Source organism: Castor canadensis, chromosome 14 (assembly GCF_047511655.1).
Source record: "Castor canadensis chromosome 14, mCasCan1.hap1v2, whole genome shotgun sequence".
NCBI classification, from domain to species: Eukaryota; Metazoa; Chordata; class Mammalia; order Rodentia; family Castoridae; genus Castor; species Castor canadensis.
Genome location: NC_133399.1, coordinates 109,359,671 through 109,383,924, shown reverse-complemented (window position 1 = coordinate 109,383,924; position 24,254 = coordinate 109,359,671). Strand labels below are relative to the sequence as shown.

The 24,254-nt window shown below is 39.1% G+C and overlaps 1 protein-coding gene across 3 annotated transcripts; it reads left to right on the top strand.

Moving 5' to 3' along the window:
- The first annotated feature begins 881 nt into the window (after window positions 1-881).
- LOC141416941 (beta-defensin 4-like) lies at window positions 882-10,755 on the top strand. Of its 3 annotated transcripts, none has more exons than XM_074055292.1 (2): window positions 882-1,021; window positions 1,703-1,945. In XM_074055292.1, exons 1-2 carry the CDS (start codon window positions 964-966, stop codon window positions 1,840-1,842), a joined length of 198 nt encoding a protein of 65 aa, XP_073911393.1. In that variant the 5' UTR covers window positions 882-963; the 3' UTR covers window positions 1,843-1,945. The 3 variants fall into 3 exon arrangements, with proteins under 3 accessions (XP_073911393.1, XP_073911395.1, XP_073911394.1); XM_074055294.1 differs by lacking the exon at window positions 1,703-1,945 and adding an exon at window positions 10,520-10,755 and having other exon boundaries at window positions 949-1,021; XM_074055293.1 differs by lacking the exons at window positions 882-1,021; window positions 1,703-1,945 and adding exons at window positions 8,773-8,930; window positions 10,520-10,755.
- Window positions 10,756-24,254: the final 13,499 nt, after the last annotated feature.

Sequence of the window (24,254 nt, the reverse complement as noted above, 5' to 3'; positions counted from 1 at the left end):
CAGATCCGTTATAACTGCATCGACACAGTTCAACAGCCTGGCAAAATCATGGTCATTTTAGTTCCCGTGTCAACAAATATAACCCACTTATTGACTTACATAACATTTAAGTTTAATAGTTAAGAAAACAAAAAAAAAATTAGTTTGCCCTTTAAACACTGAATTTACACCCAGTGGAAGTTACCTGATCCCCGAGTTCATCAAAAGCTTATAAGCCAAGAGAAATCTTAAGGTCTGTAGTACTATCTTCAGAAGCCCCTCTGGTATAAGAAGTGGAGTGTCCTCCCCAAGAAGATGCCAGTTCATCAAGTATATCATCACAGCATTCTCTTTCTCTAATGAAGTAAAATAAAACTTCTTCACTCATAAATTTGGACAGTTTTCAGACAATGATGATGTGTAAGACATGTTTCACTCAAACTCTAGCACCCCACCATAGCCCATGACCCTTGAGGCAGGGGCTCTTCAACATAGCCAATTTTCCTTTTTTCTTCTCTATCTCAAAACCAGTCCTGCCCTCAATTCTGAACATATCCAGACTGGACTGATTTGGTTCCCAGGAGACTCCCAAACTGTCCCAGCATTTTAGGAAGAGACAGAAAGTCTCAAAGTACCACAGTGAAGACAAGGCAGTTGCCTGCTGCAAGCTCTGGGACTACCCTCAAAAGAAGACAGGTCTTGCCCACACCAACCCCCTCAATACTCCAGTCAGATGTGAGCCAGACACAGACAAGCCTCTGGAACTTGGAGAAAACCAAGACCCACACATCTGTCAAGCTTGGCTGCAGCCATCAGAAATGGGTGTGTACTTTGCAGTGAGAGAAACTACAATAACACATCAGGAAATATGTTATATTGTCATCACTGTGATATCACAAGAATTTCAGCCATGGCTTACCTCTTTATAAAGGTGAATGGGCACACCCTTCAGTCCAGTCTTAGCTGCTTGCAGAGCTGTGAGCTATGAGGATCCATTATCTGCTAATTGCATTGCTCCTCTTGTTCTTGATGCCTATTTCAGGTAAGGTGGGTTGGGAAACATGGGGTTGAGATAGGAATATGCAACTCAGCCAGTCCTTTTCCATTCCTCAGGAAGCTTTAGACAAAGTAGATTTGTCGAATGAGAACTAAACATTACCATTTTTTTTCTGACAATAACAATCAAGAACCTTAAGATAGGCTTCTGAGTCTTTCCTGTTCCACTCTTAAAAGACAAAATAGCATCACTAAAGATATCTCCTTACCCACTTCTTCATGGGAAGTCTATTAATGAGACATGAAAATAAGTGACATAAATTTTTAATTCTAATAGGAAAGATTGATTTGGTCTGAAGTGCAGAAGCACGGTCTTCCATTTTATGAAGTTCAGTGGTTAGAAGACTAGCCAGGAACTTGTTGGATACTCTTTGGGACCACAGTGTGTTCGGTCCCCATGTGTTCCTATAGCAAGACTCAGAGGTCAGGCAACTTCCACAAGACAGTTTCCCCAATGTCTCTGTGGGCTGTTAGCCATGAGCTTGCTGGCTCATTGTTGGTTGCTTAACCCTGTCTTACCTTTACTCTTGATTTTATAGAAAAGGAGAAAAAAATTTAAAACTAAAATAAATGTAAACAGATGAATTATTTGAGGGATTCTAAAAGTCTTATTCTTGTACCAAAGCCTTTCTAAAACATTCCTATATATTCTCTTTTATCCATATAGGTCATGGAGGGTTCATAAGTGCTTTACAAAAAGTACATTGCAAGATAAGGAAAGGCCGGTGTGCTTTGAGAAGCTGCCTTGCAAAGGAGGAACAGATAGGCAACTGTTCAAGGAATCGAAAATGCTGTAGGAAAAAATAAAAGAACCAGAAACATTGTGAATATGTTGTAAAGTGGGGAGAGTCCCCCTGATGTTTGTAAAGTAAAATCAAATTAAATATTTTTTAAAAATTTAGAAACTTAATCTTTTTGAACATTCTACTTATTGTGGTACTTACTACCAAACAGACAACTAAGAAATTCTGAGGACTCACCTTTACTAAAATAAAGCAGATCTCTCCAGGAGTCTTCAAGTTACCTGAACTCATTTTCCAAGGGCTCTTAGATCTATGAAACATTTTTTATTTTGTATATTTTTTACCCCTGTGAAGTTGAAGTCCTTTCTCTGGAAATATGCTTCCTTTGTTTTCTTGTCACCTGGGTCTTTTAGGTTTCCAGTCTTTCTATCCAGAACTGTATCTCTCTAAAATCTTAAAGCATCCCACATCCTTCTGTAAACTTTCTTGCTAAGAGAAATGGGAAGCTTGCTCCTCCTTCAGTATTTCCTTTGCTTTCCTAATGCTCTGTTGACCTCATACTTGGCATATATTCACTCTTTCCCTTTCATCTCCCAATTTTAATTTGATCCCCAGGGCAGTCTCAAAGTCCACAGCTTTGAGAAAACACAGCTGGTTTTGGGAAACACAGCTGGTTTCCCAAGTAGAGCAGTCTTTTCTCTGACATGCCATAGGGTTCTGACTTAAGACCCCACCTCCATATCTTGCTTGCTTTTTGGGTTGTGTATATTTGCATACTGCTATTCTTCACATTTGGCTGCAGGATGCTTATGAGGAAGGACTTTGTCTTTTCTGTTTAACAAGCACTTGCTGAATTGAAGGGCTTGTGAGTGATTTGGATGCTCTTCAGTTTTATTTGGTGTTCTCTCAATGTTGATAGGGAATGAGTCTTGAAAGTGGAATGGGTGGTCTCTCCTCCCTGGCACAAAGCCCCAATGAAAGAGCAATAGAGGAAAGACAACCAGGTTGTCAGGAAGACCAGAGGACCTGAAATAGTGCATGTAGCTCACTTTCTATCAAAACAGGGTTCACTGAATTGTCCTCAATGTACACAATAGAGAACCAGACAAAAGATATAAAATGGCTGATTTTCAGACACTGGACAACAAACAGTACAGTACAAGACTATGATTATAGAGAGAAAGGAAAAAGATGTAAAATGGCTGATTTTCAGACACTGGAGAACAAACAGTATAGTACAGAACTATGATTATAGAGAGAAAGGAAACAAGTGCAGAAATCTCACTAGATCCACAGCCCAGAGGGTTAGGTTCCAGGCCAAGACACGGGGAGAACTCAACCCAGACTAACCATGGTAAAGCCTAGAAGAAATTGAGATCAAACTTTAAGCAGGGCAGAATTCCCCAGGGGAAACAGAGCTGCAGGGGTGAGGTGACTTCATCCCTGGACTGAACACGGACTCATGTACACTGAGGGTAAAACTTCCCAGGCCGGAGGAAAACAAAAACACAAAAAGACAATGGATGAATATTCCAGGAGCACACACAGGACTGAAAAAATATACATTCCCACCAGCAAAGAGGAGTGACCTCAGAGTCTTCATATAAAAATGATATTAGCAGTGGTGCTATTTAACTCTAGCCAAAACTGTCTGCAGCTGTCAGGACTCAAGTGGTAGAGTGCCTGCCTAGCAAGCATGACTCTCTGAGTTCAAACCCCAGTACTGCCAAAACAAAGGGGGGAGGAGGCAAATGGCCAAATCCATCACTTGACAATGTACTGGATCCTGTCGACACTTATCAGGTATTCAAAGAAACAGGAAAATATGGCCCACAACCAGGAGAAAAGTCACTTAGTCAAACAGGCCCCGTGATGACAATGATGATAGAATTAACAAAAAAGGGCATAAATATTATAAATATGTTAAAGGCTAAAAAGAAAAACTGTTCATGATGAGGTATTAAACGCTTTTGTAAAAGAAAGGAGAAAAACTCACAGATGACACTCATAAGAAAGTGGGAGAAGAAATTAAACTTGAAGTAAATAGAAGTAAAGAAAAAATTTATTAAAAATAGAGAAATTTCTTTAAAATAAAAGAAGTAGGCTCTTTGAGGGGATTAATAAAACATTTGAAATCTCACTGGGTTGTTAAGAGGAAAAAACAATTAAGACACCTCACATATGCACATGCTTCATGCAAGCAGGAAAAAGAAAACAGCTCTGCATCTCCTGGTGTGGAGGACAAGGAATGGTCACCAGGTGGTGCCTAATTCCCTGCCTCCCGCAAGATCAGGCATGGTTTCCCTCTGTCTCAGAACATCGAAGAGGACATGGCAGTAGAAGCAGAGGAGGCTGGCCTTTGACACAGCGTTCTTCTAGCTTTGACTTCTTCCTTTGTAGGAGGAAAAGAGGTGACGTTATGAGAACAGCACGGGGATAGTATGGGGGAGGTTTCTGTAATACTGAGTCATACCTACCTGGCAGATTTGTGAATGAGAATCAAATGACACAATGTATCCACAAAATGGCCATACAAAGCCCAGCTCAATGCAAAATGAAAACAGGGAGACCACTGCAAACAGCAGGAAATAAAAGTGATGTTGAAGGCAATAGGATATAAAGCTTTCTTCTCAAAAATAGTTTATAAAATGTAATAATATTGTATATAATCAGAACTTATTAATGAGATAACTTGATAAAACAATTTTTTAGTCAGCTTTTTTTCATTTATTTGGCCATCAAAATTTACACTTTGAGTGACAACCATTTTTTTATTTTGAGAAGAATCAGCTGGTGCAACTGTGCAAACAGAGCAGACTGTTTTACAAACTGTCTTTACAATCTTGAAACATAAAATGTTCACATGTCTAGAGATGGTGACTTTCATGAAAAACTATAAAAAGATTTAATTCTTCAATAATTTTATGTATATGTTTATACACTGAGATTTTGGTGTTACTGCTGATCTGTCCTGGAAGTTGTGGAAGCCAACAAGACAGCAAAAGTGACTTCATGATTTGTGGTTAACTTGTAACTCCTGTTGGTGCATTCAACTACTGTTTTCAACAATAAGGAAAAATTAATTTTCAAATTCTTTCTTATTACTAATTGACTTATCAGAAATTTCATATGAAAATAACACCTTCTATTGAATGTAAATCTTTCTATAAGTTTAATAAATCTATAAATTCTGAAGCAGTGATAGCTCCTTGAACTTTTAACTCTCTGAAAATTTCTAGTAACTTTCTGGGGTGCTTTGTTGCCACCCATGTGGGAATGTCTGTTTTGCAATCATCTCCTGACCTTTGGTGCCTGAACACCTGGGATTTTGGTCCTGTGGCTAAGGCCAGAGTTAATATTTATGTACATATTCAGGGGAGCTGGGGGGATGGACAAATGCAGAGGTTCTGGGGCTGGTCTATGTGGACACCCTCTCTCCTTCCAGGGATTGAGGCCACTGCTGCTGTGGTGGCTTCTGCTGTCACCACAACAAAGCCAGCCCTGAGGTACCCCGGGTGCTCTGGGGATGCTCTGGGCAGCCAGGCCAACCTTGGCCCTGTGTCCTTCGGCTTGAGTCTGTCTCCCCACATGTCCACTTTCTCTACATGTGTGTTCCATTGTCTCATTGTACTTCCCATACAAAATACCAGCAATGAGAAAATACTACTAAGAAGGTCAAAATAGTGACATCAGAGCATGACATCCAGCATTACTCCCTCCTGAGAAAGAGTCCATGTGTGACTGTGTGACTCCACTGTTCTCCACCCCTAACGCTGGCCTTGGCCAGAAGAAATGAAAACCTCTAAAGACTATCTTTTCAAATTAACACTGAGGACGCCATGCTGAGAAACCTCAATGACTTCCCCCATCATAGATAGGAAAGACTTTACTCTTTGAAAGTCTGTCAATAGGAAAAGGATGTCTCACACTCTTGCCTGGGAAACTAAACCACTCTACCATAGACACCTGGCCTCCACTCCCTCCAGGATCCAGGGAGAGGTTTGGGGATGCAGCTTCCATGTTTCCTATAAAGAGCAGTATCTGAGTCTCCCTCCCCAGGCTTGATGGTTGCCACTTGACACACAGCCTTGCTCTGTTTAGAGATTATGAAAACCAGTTTTTTTGGAATTCACCTCAACGCTTCCCCAAATCCTACAATGACCCCATCTCTGAATGTTAGTGGGATGGTCTATAGGTGCTTGTGTGTGGTCTTCCAGGTCAAAGCAATATAGTAACCCTGCTTTGAGGGACAACATTGTTCCTGTGGGAGGAGGGGGGTCTCAATCAAATGAGCTTTGTCACCAGGATGACCACAGCCACAAAGGAGTCACCTTAGATGAGACCAAGACAGAAGCAGCAGCTTCAGTCACAGGAGTTCCTTATAGGAACACGTGGTCACAGTCCCTAACGATTGTGGGGTCACCAAATCTTTTGGGTATTCTTCTCCAAGTACACAGGATAAACACTTTACAGTGTTTTTCCATGTTTCGGATCAACCTTGCCTCCTTTTCTGGCAAGGCCTCTACCAATGCATTGAGACTTAAGCAAGACAGAAAGTACATGACAAAAGTGCTGTATGTAGTTCTCTGGGTTTGAAACAGGAGCAGAAAGGAAGCTAACACTCTTGTGTATGTAAATTTTTAAATAACAGTGTATTACTCTGATAATAATTAGAAACATATGGAAGGCCCTAAAACAATGGAGCCAACAGACCGAAGATGAAGGTCTCTAAAACTGTGATAAAAATAATCTTTTCCTCCTTCTAAGTTAATTCTCTCAGGTATTTCATCACAGTGACAGAAAGCTGTCTAACACATGCTTACCTCTTACTGTTCAAACTGAGATATACATAGCAAATATTAAAGAAAAATAAATATTACTTTAGGCTGTGTATAGATAAGGTTTTTTTCTCATTCAGTTTTTCTATATGCTTCCTTGGCCTGGTGTTATGGGATGTTCCTAGCTGAGATATGGGACATTGAGGCAGATTAGCAGGAAGCAATGCTTTATTGCCAGCATAGACTCAGCGGACTGGTGTCCAAAATCTGAGCCTTAAGAACAAAGGGGTTTCATCTTATATACCTTTGCAAGCAGGTTACAGAAGCAAAAAGCAAGGCCTAGTCCATATATGGTTCTATTTAATTTTATTGGCTACTTTACCCTAGTGCTCTGTGACTTTTCCCCTCCTCAGTGCTATGTGACCTTTCTCATGTTTAGATTTCTCAGGTTTTCTCTCTCTGCTATGCCATCCCTACCTCCCTGCTACTTTCTCAGGACTCAGGCCTAGACTGTTTTTTTCTGATCCTCCTCCCTGCTACTCTGTAAGAAATACTTTTAGGGTCAGCAATGAATGAGCAGGCTCCTCAATACAACCTGCTTACCACACAGGGAAAGGAAGTCCTGCCAGGGTATGAAGCTCTGCTGAATATAGCTCCAATCCCGGATGGGAATTATTGATAAATTTCCACAGCATCCTAACCCAGCCCTGCCATTTCATGTTCCATCATCAGGAACTTCCTCTTCAGTTCAGTCATGACCGATCCTGCTGACACACTAACATAAACAGCTTCCTTTAAGAACACCTCTGATTACAGAGAACATCAGTGATGAACAGGGAAGGGCAGGGATGGCAGGAATAGTGAGAGGTACAGGTACAAAAATTATAAAAGTTTGAGGTAATGGATGTGCCAATCATCCTGATTTGATCTCGAAACAATGTGTGCATGTATTGAAATATTACATGGTACCCCACAAACACGTACAGTTACTACATGTCAATTTTTAAAAATATCTCTGCCTAGTAGAAAACCATGGATCTTTAAAACATGGCAGTATACATGCAGAGGTCCTTCTTTCTCCATTCTGGAATCACTTTGCTAGGATATCCATCATAGTTCTTATCAAAATTTACCCTAAATTTTAAATTTCTGCCTATTTCCTTGTCTCTTCATCACCATTTCAATGGAAAAAGGAAGAAACCACAATGAACAGAACTATTTTCCTTCAGGAAAGTCTCATTCCTGAGCTCCAGGCATGGACTCTATATCTTGCCATGACTAGAAAGGACTTTTCTGGGTTACAAAGGAACAATCAGCTCCTAACTGATCCTGGAGACCTTGAGTAGTCCTGAGCAAAATGGATCAATCAGCAAAGTGGATCATGGCAACAGGGAAACCATGGGAGGTTCTGGGAGTCCCACTCATTGTCCTGACACAAAATCCTAATGCAACTTGATCCCCCAGCATTGCAATCTATAAAAATCTCAGAAACAAGCCTCTCGATGTTTTGAATTTCCATGGACCTGGGCATCACCTGAGTGACCTAAAACCTGGCTCACTACCTTTGTTCTACGTAGGCTCAAGGAGACGGATCCAGACACAAAGTTGGTCACCAGTTTCTTTCATGGTGGGAGGAAAATCACAGCCATTGCACTCTGCACCTGTTGCACTAGGTAGAGGGGAAGTTCTGAAGAATTTTCACATGAATTTAGCGTCCTGTGACTTTGGGAGCTTCAGGAACCCCTGTCTTTCTTCCTTTCTCCCATAAAATCCAGTTCTTAAGCTGGAAACACCATGGCTACCTTTAGGAAATCTGGGTTGAGCAAGTCCTTTTGCATTCCAGTACTGACTATCCCTAGTGATGGATGGAACTGGGTGGAACTAGCTCCCACTTGGGCCTGAGACTCTCCCCAGACTCTCAGGAACAGCAGAAAGGTGGCAGAAAAGTGGATTCATAGAGCAGGCCAGTGAGAAAGTGAGTTCCAGGACACATGCTCCATGTACGTGGTTCTGTGAGGCAGCCCAATCCCCACTTGTCATCTACTTCAAGACCTAAAGGAGCAAGGCAGGAAGGAGTTGCTGGTCCCACAGGAGGGAATGCTCTGGGATTTCCCTCATCCAGATTTGCATGTTTCTACTGGGTGTGCTTTGTTCTCTAAGGGCCTTTCCTCTGACACACAGTCAGTTTTTAATCACTGCAATTACCAGAATTGCAGCCAGTACCAGATTTGGCCCAGAAACCAGGCAACTGGACCTATATAAGGTGGAGTGCTCAGCTCCTTCTTCAGTCTCTACTTGAGAATTCACCAGCCATCAGCCATGAGGATCCATTATCTCTTCACCTTCCTCTTAGGGCTCCTGTTGCCTCTTGCAGGTAAGATGGGCAGGGGAATTATGATGGTTCAGAAGAGAGAAAGCTCTTCTCTCTCTCTCTTTCTCTCTTTCTCTCTCTTTCTCTTCTCTCTCTCTGTCTCTCCCTCTGTCTCTCCCACCTTCTCTCCCTCCCTCTTTCTTCCCCACTGTCTCTTCTTTCTCCCCATCTCCCTCTTTCTCCCTCTTTTCTCTACCCCCTCTTAACTTCTTTCTTATTCTCTCTCTCTCTAACTTTGCTCTCTCCTTTTTCTTTCCTCTTCTCTTTCCTTTTTCCTCTCCCTTCTTCCACCTTTCCCTCCTCTCCTCTGTCTTCTAAGCATATTTTTAGATCAAGTAGATTTACAAATTACCATAAAGAACTAAGTACTATTTACAACTTGAAAGAAATCTAAGAACATCAGTGTGCCAATTAGTGGCTGTGACTCTCATCTTTTTGCTCCTTTTGCTAAACCTGACAAAACTAAGGATGAAGCTCCTGTTAGATGTCTTTTAAAAATAAATAAATAAAAATAAGAAGAGTGCTTTCACTCAAAGAAAGAAGTTCAAAACGTCATCTTATGAACAGTTACATTGAAATGACAGAGTCATAATACCTAGAGAATCCCAGAGAATAACCAATTCTGCCTACACTTTGGGAACTTCCTTCCCTTAACCTTTTCAGATGGCAGGCCCTTGAACACAACTCTGTCTATAAGGCTATTCAAGGTTCTCAGCACAGTCACAATCACTGAATGTTGCATTCCAGATTGCTTTCTTTTATCCTTTATAGAAACAGAAGAAAAGGGATGAAAGGAGGAAGGTGATAGGGAAGGAGAGAAGAAGGGAGATAGAAAATGTGAGGCTAAGATCTGAGACAAGAGGTCAGATAGAAATTATATTGAAAAAGCCTCATTTGATCAATTTTGTTTATGGATTCTGGGTTATAGAGGAACAATGGAGTTCTGAGAATACCAAATTCTAATACTTAAGACAGTGTAAGAAAGGAAGAGAGGAAAAGCCAAATGAACAAAAGAAAAGAAAGGATGAGATTAAGATCGATTTTCCTTACTGGAAACAATATTACAAAAGTTAATTTTTACTTTTTATTTTTCACTTAATAGTAAGGTACTTAGGCCTCAGTTCTCATTAAACAATTCCTGTACTATGAGTTGCATCTTTTTCTTTCACCTGAAATAAAATACTTAATAAACTAAATGACTGGGAAAACAGAAAGATAAAAATAGGTCCAGCCAGCTGTTTCTGCTGCTGAAAGAATTAGCCTCTGTGTGAAAACAGCGGTCAAGTTGCTTTAAGATTCTGAATTCATGCATAATCTTTGTGGAGCTCCTGCTGGATCCTATTCAGAGGTCCTGGTCATTGAGCCATGGATCAAAGCCTTCAACATTCCAGTCCCCTCAACATGCAACAGTGTCACTCTTTGCTAAGAACTGGATCCAAATAGCCATTGAGTCACGTTGCATTATCTTGATGGACTAACCCCAGCCTTGGAAAAGAAGCCTGCTGGAGCTAACTCAAGGAGATAGGACACAGGTGTCTTTTGCACATGGTGCTTTTAATTCTAACACTTGGTTGCATTTTTTTTCCTTACAGCTTTTACTCAAAACGTTCGCAATCCTGTGAGCTGCATAGCAAATGGAGGAATATGTTGGGGTGCATGCCGTGGAAACTTTAAACAGATCGGCACCTGTGGCCTTCCTAAAGTTAGGTGCTGCAAAAAAAAGTAATGAGGCCAAGAACCCCTGGCACAGCTGTGGATCCAGAAACTACTCCCTGAGCAAAAATGTGTAAAGCCTAAGCCAAATTAAACTACTTTGCTCAAAGACAAAGACTCTTGCAGCTGGTTGCACACAGGCTGAGCCCTGACATCCTTGAGGACTTGCTTTTAAGCTCTATGCATGGCATTCAGGGATATCTCAATGGGGCTATCCTGTGCCTCTTATGACATCACACTACTCTGGTCCCTTGGTCCTCCCCTATTATTCTGGCAGCTTTCCTGTCTTCAGTGCTTTGCTTTTCCTGCATCCTACCCTGAAAACCTTACCTCATCCATCCAGTCTCAGCTCACATACCTCTTCAGGAATCCACGGGAGACAGCCCTCAATCTCTGCTCTTCACAGCGCTCACTGCTCTTTGGTTCATGCCTCTGACTCAATTGTGCTTTGTTTACATGTGGATAAGATTTCAGTTTCCTCTCTGCCTATACATGTCTGTGGGAATGGAACTTTCCTCATTGATTTATTCAGCGGTCATTGCGGAGAAAGATTGCTTTATAAGCTATTAATTGAATGACAAAGTTGAGTTGAGCAAAATGTTTGCTTATATGTATGATACAAGAAAATAATGTGAGGAAACAAGTCCTTATTGGAGGCAGGAATAAATAAGGGCAAGAAAGCATGTAATGCATGAAAATGGGGCCAGGATCACAAAGAAGGAGACCATAGATAGTAAGGGGAAGAAGCCAGATATTGCTCTAGACATGACCTTTTTTTTGAGGGGTTTCATAATTAAATCATGAACTCTTTTTTTTTTTGTATCCTGTATGCACAAATCTCCCTGTTTCTTTATGTCACTTCTTCACTCACTGGGTAAAGGCAGTTCTGTTCCAAAATGGCACTTGGATTTCCTAAAGTCTCAAAATTGAAAAAAACAAATTGAGATGACCTTTGTTAGAATAAAAATATTTATCTATAAATATCCAGACTAAGGCATGATAAATTTGTGTGGTTTTAAACAAAGTTTAAAAAAAATTAAACAAGGTTAAATTTTTGACAACTAGTTATTTCAGCAACAATAAACTATTTTTTGTATACTGGAGTTTGAACTTCGGGCTTCATGCTTGCTATGTAGGCACTCTATCACTTGAGCCACTCTGCTGCCCATACACTATTTTCAAATCATGATCTGAACATAAAATTAGGAGCACAAAAGATATAAACCCACATTTGCTTAATGCAGACAAAATAAGAAAGAAAATCAACTTTTTAATTAACTCTGTTTTTCATAGTAATGTCCACGGTTCATACACCAACTTTTCCTCTTTTAAGGGGTGTCCTGAACTCAGTATTAAATAAAAGACCCCTTTATTTTATTTGTAGTTTAGAATATATTATGACCAAGTCTGGAGTTGTGTAGCAAGGAGGGCATGCTATCTTGATTCTGACACTTCACATCTCCTGAAGAACTCTACCAGAAAGCATTTCCTCCATAAGCTTGGCAAGGAATAAATCATACTATTGATCAGATACTTGTGGATCAATGCCTAATTCTTTATTAATCCATCACATATCTCCAAAGGCCTAACCTAAGAATCACAGCAAATTGCAGTTCAGAACATTGAGCTGTCTTCAGTGCCTTTAACACTATGACACCTAGGTTCTAGACATGACTGGTCATAGCCCATGAAGAATCTGTGGTCATTATTTACATTCTTAGAACTCTTATTTGCATAGGAAATATCAGAGACTCTAAAAAGTTGTCAATCCATTCAGTTACTTTTTCTCAAACTTCTTTCTCTGAAGATGTGAGATACCAACCTAATTTCTAATCTATTTCATGAATTTATATTTATGATAGCATGTAATTAATGTGAATTTAACAAGCCTCTCACATGAATCTTACTATTACATGAAAGTCCAAGTGCATGGGGTCATTTACCTATTGAAGGTAACCTATATTTCTTTCCTTCTCTCAACACCAAAACTTAGCCTATTTCCTACAATCCCAATCTTAAGTATATTTATGTAAATTCTTGGTCTAATCAGTCAAAGTCATGTCCATGTTATACTGAACTGAATAACATTTTGGCCTCATTCTATTTCCTATCTCTTGGAAGCACAAGAGGAAATCAGAAGTATAAGAGTGTCATGATTAACAGAAATAAGCAAAAAAAAAAAAAAAGAAAAAAGAAAAAAACCTAGGCTAAGTGCCTCTTCAAATGGAGGAACAATTGGTTTTATTTCAAGGATAGAAATTTAGGCTCTCTTTTTATAATTGAGCAGTGGAGTTTTGGAGCACCTGGAGAGACTCTTAATATAACTAGTATACTTCATACTCAATTTTATAACCTTCACCTTAAGTGCCCCATTTGGTCTCTTCATACTGGAAATCAACCAGCACACTGGTTAGCACCGAACCCTTCGGCTTGCAGATGATTTTACTGTCATTTGCTTGGTTGCTATCTAGCCCTTCCTTTTTCGTAACTTGTCATTATTGTAATAGAAGATGTGGAGCAGGGAATAAAAAGCAGATTAAGAAAAAGAATAAAGAGGAAGGAAGGAAGGAAGGATGAGAAGGGAAGAAATAAGAATTATTGTGAAATTTGTTTTATAACTTTTTGTGTTTACTTGATAGCACTTGAATTATTAAATGTTTATAAAGCAATTGCTACATTTTGAGACATTTCTTCACCCCACCTAAGTCAAATACTCAATTTCCTAGATTTTGGAAGCAACACATATAAGTAAACCCCTGTGTTTCCTTTCTTTTTCTTGTTTTTTTTTTTTTTTTTTTTTTTTTTTGGCAGTACTAGGGATTGAACTCCAGATCTAGTACTCCACCACTACAGCCACTTTGCCAGCCTTCTTTTGTGTTGGGTATTTTCAAGATAGGGTCTCATTAACTGTTTGCCTGGGCTGGCTTCAAACCTTGATTCTCCTGATCTCTTCCTCCTGAGCATCTAAGATTATAAGCATGAACTACAGCACCTGGCTACAACTAGATCCTTTTTGTTGTGTTTTTGTTTTCATTTTTCAGAATCAGTACTTACTAACTGTGTTTGTCAACTACTGACTCTGGAGACTCTAGCTTCTTTTCTTGTCCTGGGGACCAATTTGCATAAACCCTAGACAGCCTGCCACCTGAACCCATCTAGTAGCACATATCACTGCCACTAGTCAGAATATTTAGCAATGCTTTTTTCTTCAAGAACAAGTATCACTAGAAACCCAACAATGCTAGTCCCTTTGTTGGAAAATTAATTACAATTTCTTGTCAAATCATCATGATCATATGCCCTATCCTTAAAAAGAAGTATTTCTCCCAGGACTTACAAGGTGGGATAAATACCCATGTTACACTCATGTTTGAATCTTCCTAGAATGGTTCGCTCTCTGAAGTTTTAGGCATTCTGAAAGGCCTTCATTCTAAGCAGCTTTATAGTGAGGCATTTCACTTAAGAAGTCTTGGCCTTCTTTCTTCAGTTTACTGTAATCCACATTCACTGAGTAGACCTTGTATTGATCTTTGGGACACAGTTTGTGCCAGAGTTCTGGATTATTCTTCCTGTACTAACTGACATCCTGACTGAATAATGCCAGGTACATTGTAGTGCTACCCCAGTACCTCTGGCTCCAGTACATACAAAGAGGAAAATAAAACTTGGATGTTTTTAGGCCCAGCAAGTATTCAGCAAGCATGTCTGCAGCAGAGTCTACCATCCAAAAACAGAAAAAACTGTCAGATTAAGCAGACTTTTCAACCAGCCTATGGAGATGTCTAAAGTCACAGACTGAGGCTTTGAACTCAGGGTTTCACACTTGCAAAACAGGCACTGTGCAACTAGAGCCACACCTCCAGCCCATTTGGCTCCGGTTATTTTGGAGTTGGGGGTCTTGTGAGTTATTTGCCCAGGCTGGCTATGACCACAGTCTCAGCCTCCCAAGTATCAGGGACTAAAGGTGTAAGACACTGGTTCTCTCTCTTTTTTATTAGCATGCTAATTGTACAAAATAGTGGATTTCTTGAGTTTCTTTCTACACAGTTCTTTGTTCAGGTTTCTCCATGGGACCATTGTTCCCTTTGTCCTGCCTTGATAACAAAGGACTTTGTTTCCAATCAGAAACAAAGAGATGGGCAGGTTTCTCCTACCCATATGAAAATGTTGCAGAGAGGATCCAAGATGGAGAGAGGAAGCAGACAGCATGAGCTCCATAAATCAAAAATCTTGCTGAGACACTGGAGCCACACTTGGCAGAAATAAAAACACCAAGAATAAGCAAAACTCCAACACCCTGAACCCTCAGCCTGCACAAAGCTTCTCCACACCATGTTACACTGAGAAACCAGGAGGACTTCTGTGCCACCAGAGGCCAGCTCCAAACCTGCTCTGGAGACACAGACCACAGGTAAGTAAATAAATGGCACTCAGTACTCCCACAGTCACCTCTGGGATAAACCAGAAAAGCCTCCTGGACAGACTGATGCCTGCCCACATATGTACAGGAAACCAATGTGACTAAACTCCCTGTATAGCTATCCTTATCTCAAGTAGCAAAAACTACTAAGACTGAAACTTCATTGTTCCTTAACCTGAATTTTTTTTTCTTTTTTCTTTTTTTTCTTTCTCTCTAAGTGCTTGACTTGTTCACTATTGGTTAGTACACCATCTCTCCCTGTTGATTTCTTTGGTTCTCTATTTTTTTCTTTCTTTTCTTTCTTTTTTTCCTTTCTTTCTTGATTTCATTACTTTTACTATTGTAAGTTAGCTAATACTAAATTACACACACAATACAGAGGCAGAAACAGTACCAAGTGGAATTATAGGAAAAAGAAAAAGGGGTGGAAACCATTCTGCCACCAAAAATAAGTTAGTACAGCATTCAGAAGGAAATGAAGAAAATGGATACCCAGTTCTAGATCCCCAACAAAACAAAGATAGACTATCCCAAGAAAACCAAGGAAGCCCACAAGAACACCCTGAAAGAAGAAATCCTGCAAGAAATCACTGAGAGTTTCATGGAGATGTTACTAGACAAGGTCAATCAAAATGTACAGGAGGTACTCAAGAAATTCCAAGGCAATAAAAGTAAAGAACATGAGAAGACACAAAAACAAATAAGTGAATTCATAGGAGTCCTTAATAAATACCAAAGTGAAACAGAGAACACCACAAATAGAGAGATAAATGAATTAAGGAGAAAAATTGACAATATCAAACAGGAAGTGACCCATGATATGGAAAACCTCAAAAAAAAATGAAATAGAAATACAAAAACCAATGGAAGGCCACTCCATCAGAATACAACAAGCAGAAGACAGAATCTCAGAACTTGAAGATGAAATTGTAATTAAAGGAAAAACTGAAGACCTGTTACTCAAACAACTCAAAACCCGTGAAAGGAATATGCAAGGATTCACTGATTCCATCAAAAGACCAAACCTGATAATCATGGGTATTGAAGAAGGAGAAGAGGTGCAAGCAAAAGGAATTCACAATATATTCAACAAAATATTAACAGAAAATTTCCCAAATCTAGAGAAAACTATGCCCATTCAGGTACAGGAAGCCTCCAGGAAACCAAACAGACTTGACCAAAATAGAACTATCCCATGACATATCATTAAAACAACAAGCACAGAGAACAGAGAAAGAATATTGAAGGCTGTAAGAGAGAATAAACAAATAACATACAAAGGTAAACCCATCAAAATCACAGCAGACTTCTCAACGGAAACCTTAAAAGCAAGAAGGGCATGGAATGAGATCTTCTGGGCACTGAATGAAAATAACTTCAACCCTAGCATACTCTACCCAGCAAAACTATCATTCAAAATGGAGCAATAAAATCTTCCATGATAAGCAGACACTAAAACAATATATGACGACCAAACCACCACTACAAAAGATTCTTCAAAGACTCCTGCACACAGAAAGTGAAAACCAACAAAACCATGAAAGGACAGGCAGTACCAAATCAAAGGAGAAGAAAAAACAAGAAGTAGAGAGTAACATTGATTTAGCTGCTGCACACAATCAAACCCTTAAACAATAAAAACAATTAAATGACAGGAATCACTACATACCTATCAATACTAATACTGAATGTTAACAGACTTAATTCACCCATCAAAAGACATTGTTTGGCTAACTGGATTTAAAAGGAAGATCCAACAATCTGTTGCTTACAGGAGACCCATCTCATCGACAGAAACAAGAACTGGCTTAGGGTGAAAGGCTGGAAGAAGACTGACCAAGCCAATGGCCCCCCAAAACAGGCAGGGATAGCAATACTTATCTCTTCAAACCTACATTGATCAAATGAGATAAAGAAGGATAGTCCAAACTAATAAAAGGGGAAATGCACCAAAAAGAAGTAACAATTATCAAATTATATGGACCCAACATTAATGCACCCAATTTCATCAAACATACTCTGAAGGACCTAAAAACATACATAAATTCCAACACATTGGTAGTGGGAGACTTTAATACCCCCCTATCACCAGTAGATAGGTCATCCAAACAAGAAATCAATAAAGAAATCATAGATCTACAAGGGCAAACACAACAAGGGGATTGGACTATGAGCACAGGATAAAAGCGAGAGCACACAAGGGAGGGGTGAGGATAGGTAAGACACCTAAAAAACTAGCTAGCATTTGTTGCCCTTAATGCAGAGAAACTAAAGCAGATACCTTAAAGCAACTGAGGCCAATAGGAAAAGGGGACCAGGAACTAGAGAAAAGGTTAGATCAAAAAGAATTAACCTAGAAGGTAACACCCACGCACAGGAAATCAATGTGAGTCAATGCCCTGTATAGCTATCCTTATCTCAACCAGCAAAACCCCTTGTTCCTTCCTATTATTGCTTATACTCTCTCTACAACAAAATTAGAGATAAGGGCAAAATAGTTTCTGCGGGGTATTGAGGGGGGAAGCGGGAGGGGGTGGAGTGGGTGGTAAGGGAGGGGGTAGGGGCAGGGGGGAGAAATGAACCAAGCCTTGTATGCACATATGAATAATAAAAGAAAAATGAAAAAAAAAAGAAATCATAGATCTAAATAACACCACAGATCAAATTGACCTAGCTGATGTCTACAGAATATTTCATCCAACTTCTGCACTGCTTACAGTGCAGAAGTGTGCACACTAATGGAGAGCTTTCTTAGGGAAAAGGTAGCAATACATCCTACGCTGCCTAGAATAGTCTGTCTCTTGCACCATTGTAGCTATCAAGACTATACCTTTGCATTCTAGAATATGTTCTCATTGGATGCTACATCATTTCGTGACCTTGCTTAGTGAGTAACAGCATTTAGCCCATTGGGTCCACTATGATGCAACCTACCACATCCTGTCCCTCTTCATTAGGAAAGGGTAACTTAGACAATCTTTAATACACGATCCCTACTCATTCTGTAAATCTCATACTCTGTAGTCCTCAGACATATGAGACCATGTACACACATTCATGCATGCACACCTTATAGTTTATTTTACTGTAGTTGCGTTCTTTAATTCTGCAAATATTATTCTTTTTCCAGCAAGAAAATTTTTCTTGTGAATAGACAACATTCAAACTTATAATCGATCACTGGATGTGTTGCCTACTTTGCCTTGCTTAAAGAAAGTACCTATTTCACATGAAAGTTGTGTGAACTAAAATAACTCCTTTAAGATTACAGTATATAATAGTGTTTAAGAAAAGTCTCTCTACTGAAGTGATAGGGGAGATTCAATACTGTTTTATTAAATTGTGCAAACCTATTAAGTTATAGTAATATTTAATAAGAGAACTTCAGTGGTGGATTGTGCATGTCTACAATTCTATTTCTTTCTAAGACTGTTTATCTGAAACCAAAAAATTTCAAAGTCTTCTCTAGCCCATAAATCCATGAGTTTAAAAAGTCACAATCTGTCTTCATTTAGCAATAAATTTCAGCATTTTCCTGAGACATTCCAGACTTTGACAAAAGAAACTACCATCTTATGTGATTTCAGGAACCAAGAACTTGCCTAAAAAACTCTTCTCTCAGATTTGAATGATCCTTGACAAAGCAAGACATTCTTCACAAAGAGGTACTGGGCAGATATTAATGCCCTTTAAGTCCCTTTTCCTGAGATGTAGCGTAGGAAGTTGGCAATATAATCATCACCAATGAACAAAGAAGGAACAGTCGTCAGCTTATTGCATAAAATCACTCAAGCAGTAAGTGGCAATCAACAGAGGAAGAAGTGAAACTTTAAAAGGTCAAGTTATTTGCACAAGATCACTCAACTAATGAGTGGCAAAGCAATTATTTAAATCCAGGTTTATCTGATTCCATAGCTTTTTAAACTATTAGATAAAATTCCTTTTGTCTCTATTCTCCTAAAGACCACATCCTATTTCAGAGTTTGGATGGTTCCTTTGATGTCTACATCCCAAGCATAAGCTACTTTTAACTCCTCAACAGCAGTATAGATTATTAAAGTAAGGTGCCCATTGGTAGTTAAATAGGGAGGTCCAAGTTCCTGAGGCTCCTTTCCTCCCTCCCTCCAAGTCCTTCCCTCATGTCTTAGTCCCTTTGACTTCCTGTAACAAACTGAACATATCATAAGATATGTTCCTATAAGAAATTTATTTCTTATAGTCCTGGAGATTGATACATCCAAGATCAAGGAATGGGCATATATGACTAGAAAGTCAACTTTCTAGTTTATAGATGTTCATAGATATTGCCTTCTCACTGTACCTTCTAGAGGCAGAAGGAATAAATGAACTCCTTTGGCCTCTTTCACAGGAGCAGAAGGAACAAATGAACACCTTTGGCCTTTTCACAGGAGGGCCCCGACTGCATTACCTAATCACTTGTCACTAAGCCCACTTTAATGTCATCGCCTTGGGATTAGCATTTCAGCATAGGAATTTTGAGGGGACACAAACTTTCAGGCCACAAAACTCCCTTAACTCCTTTCATGCTTCCTCCATTGACTCATGCATTTATTCAGCTGTGTATCGATTCCTTCATAGAAGTAACTTATTTTTTAGAACAAATATTTTAGTACCTTCTCTACCTTGGGTACTAGTGTGAGACAGAAAAACAGTACTCATTAATTTAGAAACCCAGGATACTGAAGGAGAGAGACTTAATTCAAAAGAAAAAAAGTGAAATGGAAGACAGGAGGAAAAGAGATAAAGAGGAATGTCAATATTTTACCTGTATGACTTCTGTTACTTAACTCTTTTGTCCAAAGAATGTATTGATACACTTGTCCTAGGAAATTCTGTCTCCTTCTCTCACCTGTTGTGGTATATGCATGACATAGTAAGACCTTGCAAAAGCAGTATTGAAATTGAATAAGGAGAGGAGGTAGTAGTCATTTTTTAAAATTCCACCTTCTTTTTAGTTTCTTAAAAGGAGGACTTTTTTCTTGTATTACTAAAGAAAAGATGATGCAAGAAGGGTGAATGACCAAATGGGAGATTCCCCAAATCACTGTTTTGTTAGGATTTCTTCAAAAACAAAAACCCATTAGAAAATGTTGACTTTCTATAAAGCTGTTCTTGTTTTGACAGGAGGAAAGTTGAATCTGTAATCCTGTGACTATAGATAATCATTCTCAAATTACACCCAGACCCTTATTTGAATGTCTGTGTTAGGACTAGCTTTTCCTCTCTAGCTGAAATGTGTACATTCTCCCAGATTATCTGCTATGCACTGAAGAAGGAGCCACCCACAGACACTACCAGCCCCTCCCACAACCCAAAGAACTCCTTTCCCATCCTGAAACTGCTGTTCAATCTCCTTCTCCTTGTACATCTTAGCCAGACTGCACCAGGTAAGCTGAAAATCCACCTGGTAGGATGGATGGTGAATTACATTGAAGCCTAGAGTAGGTTAAACTGGTTCAGAATCCAGTCGTGCACTGAACTATGTAACCTCAGAACAATGCCATGGCTGAAAAAGCACAGAATGTAAAACATGCTCCATTTCACAAATAAGGAAAGAGAAGCTTGAAGATATTTTAAAGGCTTCTCCAAGGTTATCTTTAGCTAGTTGTTGTGATTGATAACACACATAATTAATAATTGTGATACATTACATGTACAGAGTTTGCATCTTATAAACTATTTGCCTGTGAATAAAAACATTCACAATACTAGAAATAATGCCAAATGATATGGACCACTTTCTTATCACCAAATATCACAACACAGACTTCACACATACTATCCGAGATATATCTCTACAGCAACAGTTATAGGGTAGGTAGTTTTGCACTGCCTTAAGGATGAGACTTAGAAGTCACATAAAAATGTGTTCTAAGCCAGAAGATTTCATAGAGTGAAGCAAAGACTTAAGCGTCATTTGAGTTAGTTCCAAATGTAATGCTTTTTATTAAATACCCAACAATCTCTGAAAATAAATATACTTATTATGTTCCATATAAACAACTAACAGTGTGACAATGACCCATGCAATATTTTGGTCATGTTTATTTGTTTACTTATTTATTTATTGTTTAACTGAAATTCAGATTTAATTGGGTGTCTCAAGTTTTACATTGTGTTATAATGAAAACACCATCCAAATGTTGGCATCTTAAAAGAGAAAATTGCTTAAAAGAGCAAATTCATGGTATAGAACCACCAAGACCACAGATGTTCTCTGCTCACTGTAGTTGAACAGACCCAGCTGATGGAGGAGTCATCAACATGGGTGTTGATGGTCACTGCCAAAAAGAGCCCCAAGGAGACTCATATTGGCAATTGTGGCCTCCAGATCTGAGATGATATATCAATACTGATAAAAATTCATTAGCCAAGCAAGTCTCATGGCTATACCTAATTAACAAAATGTGAAAAGACAATCCTCCTCTGTCTCAAGAAAACAGAGCCAGAGCTATTTGTTCAACAGTCAGGAGGTGACAGAGAGGTACATAGGTAGATAGATAGATGGATAAACAGACAGATGATAGCTGGAAAGATATAAATAGGCAGATATCTACAGATATGAATATGCATATAAATATACATATGAGCTTATACCTACATCTGTATATTTATCCTTGCCTTTCCTTGTTAAAACCTGCTTCCCCATAACTATAGTTATGGAAGGACAGGCATTAGAAGCCATGTTCCCTAATTCCTAGTTGTTTATGTTTTCTACCACAATGCAGTGCCTTTTAAAGCCAGAGGCTCTAATGGAATCCCTTCTTATTCAGGGTCTCCAGGTGTGGTCTGACATTTTCTCCCAGGCTGTTTGGACTTTCATGATTATTTTAGCTCTCTTCATTCCCATGCTGATCTCTGAGCTGCTATTGTCATGTATCACCTCTTGATCACATATAATTTTCTTCCCAATTGAATTCACTACAGCATAAGAAGTCTGGAGCTTATTCTGTGCCATGGCTTTGACATTCATAGCACCACAGTTTATGAAATGATACACAGTGCACAGAGCACAGAAGACACAGTATTCCAGTCAGTACATTAGTTATTCATTCCATCAATGCTTATTGCTTAACATTTGCTGCACACTTAAGTTTTGCTCTGTGAAGAAGGAAGCTTTAACAAATAGCACGTGAAGGGAAGCAAAACTCAGTCATATCTTGTGTCATAGTCAGCTTAGGTGCTTTCACTCACCCAAAGTTTTTTCATCTGAAAAAGAGAGATTAAGCTACAGCCACCCACAAGGTTTCTTTATAAAGGACCAGGTAATAGAAACTTAAGGCTCTGATGTTCATGTAGTTTTTGTCATCATAGTTCATCTCTGCCTTTACATGAAAGCAGACACAGACATTATACGAGTGAGCATGGCTGTCTTCCTGTGGAACTTTATTTAAGGACACTGAAATTTGAATTTTTTCCAATATTAAATACTTTTTTCTGAAAAGTTTCAACAATTTACCATTGTAAAAACCGTACTAAGCTTCCAGGTCATATCCAAACTTGCAGAGTCAGCTTTGGATCTACGGACTATTATTCCCACCGCTATGAAATACAACAAATTCTAGTACCTATGGTTAATTGAGATTTTCCTTCTTTGTTTCTTCACACACACAACCTTTCCTTACAGGGCATAAAGAAAAGGAGGAAATTCCTTAAGTGTGCAGAAATGGGCTGTTCCCTTAATGATGAGGGTATGAACCAATGGCCCTAGCTATAAAGCTACAGAAGCAGAACTCAAAGATTACCAAAACCAACCCATTGATTTTTACACAGTCAAGGCTAAGAGATCAATTTTCAACACTCCAAAGATGCCTTTCTAGCTGGGTATTGTAACACATGTTTATACTTCTCAGCTATTCCTTAGGAGGAGGCATAAGAATCACAAGATTGAGGCCAGCCTAAGCACAGTTAGTGAGACCCTAACTCATAACAAAATACAAAAAATGACTCTGAAGGAGAGGTAATGGCACAAATGTTAGGGCTTGACTAGTGGCTCAAGGCTCTGGTCTCAATCCCTAGTACCAATAAATAAATAAATAAATAAGCTAAAAAAATGAGATTTCTTATTTTCTTAGAACCCAAGGAATCTTTTTTTTTTCATTTTTCTTTTATTATTCATATGTGCATACAAGGCTTGGTTCATTTCTCCCCCCTGCCCCCACCCCCTCCCTTACCACACACTCCGCCCCCTCCCTCTCCCCCCCCAATACCCAGCAGAAACTATTTTGCCCTTATTTCTAATTTTGTTGTAGAGAGAGTATAAGCAATAATAGGAAGGAACAAGGGTTTTTGCTGGTTGAGATAAGGATAGCTATACAGGGCATTGACTCACATTGATTTCCTGTGCGTGGGTGTTACCTTCTAGGTTAATTCTTTTTGATCTAACCTTTTCTCTAGTACCTGTTCCCCTTTTCCTATTGGCCTCAGTTGCTTTAAGGTATCTGCTTTAGTTTCTCTGCGTTAAGGGCAACAAATGCTAGCTAGTTTTTTAGGTGTCTTACCTATCCTCACCCCTTCCCAAGGAATCTTTTTCAGCCTAGCTAAGCTTTAAAATAATTATGTTTTTTTTCTGGTAATATTGAGGCTTGAACTCAGGGTTTCATGCTTGCTAGGCAGGCACTCTACCACTTGAGCCATTCCACCTGTCCCAACAGTTAAGCAATAAATTGTTATGAAAAACAGAGCAAGTAGAAGATAACTTTTCAGAGATAATACTACCTTAACTAGAGGATCAATGGTTCCAATTACAATATTGATGTTCCAACATTTACTCTTGATTTGATGTCTTGAGAATGTCTCTTCATCACTGTGGTTTTCCTACCCAAACACAACAACCTCAGTCTAATCATGAGAAAAGAAACAGAAAGATGCAAACTGAGGGATATTCTACAAAGTACTTGAACAATACTACTTGAAACTCTCAAGTAATCAAATCAAAGAAAGTCTGAGGAATGTCTTTATTCTTTTTTTGGCAGTACTGGGGTTTGAACTCAGTGCCTCATGCTGGCTAGGCAGGCACCCTACCATTTGAGCCACTCCTCCAGCCCCTGAAAAATTTCTTACAGTTTGGAGCCTGAGAAAACATGATGACTAAATGTAGTATTGTATCTTGGATGTCATCTTTTATGGGAAAAGCACCCTAGAGATAAAAAAACTAATGAAATCCAAATAAA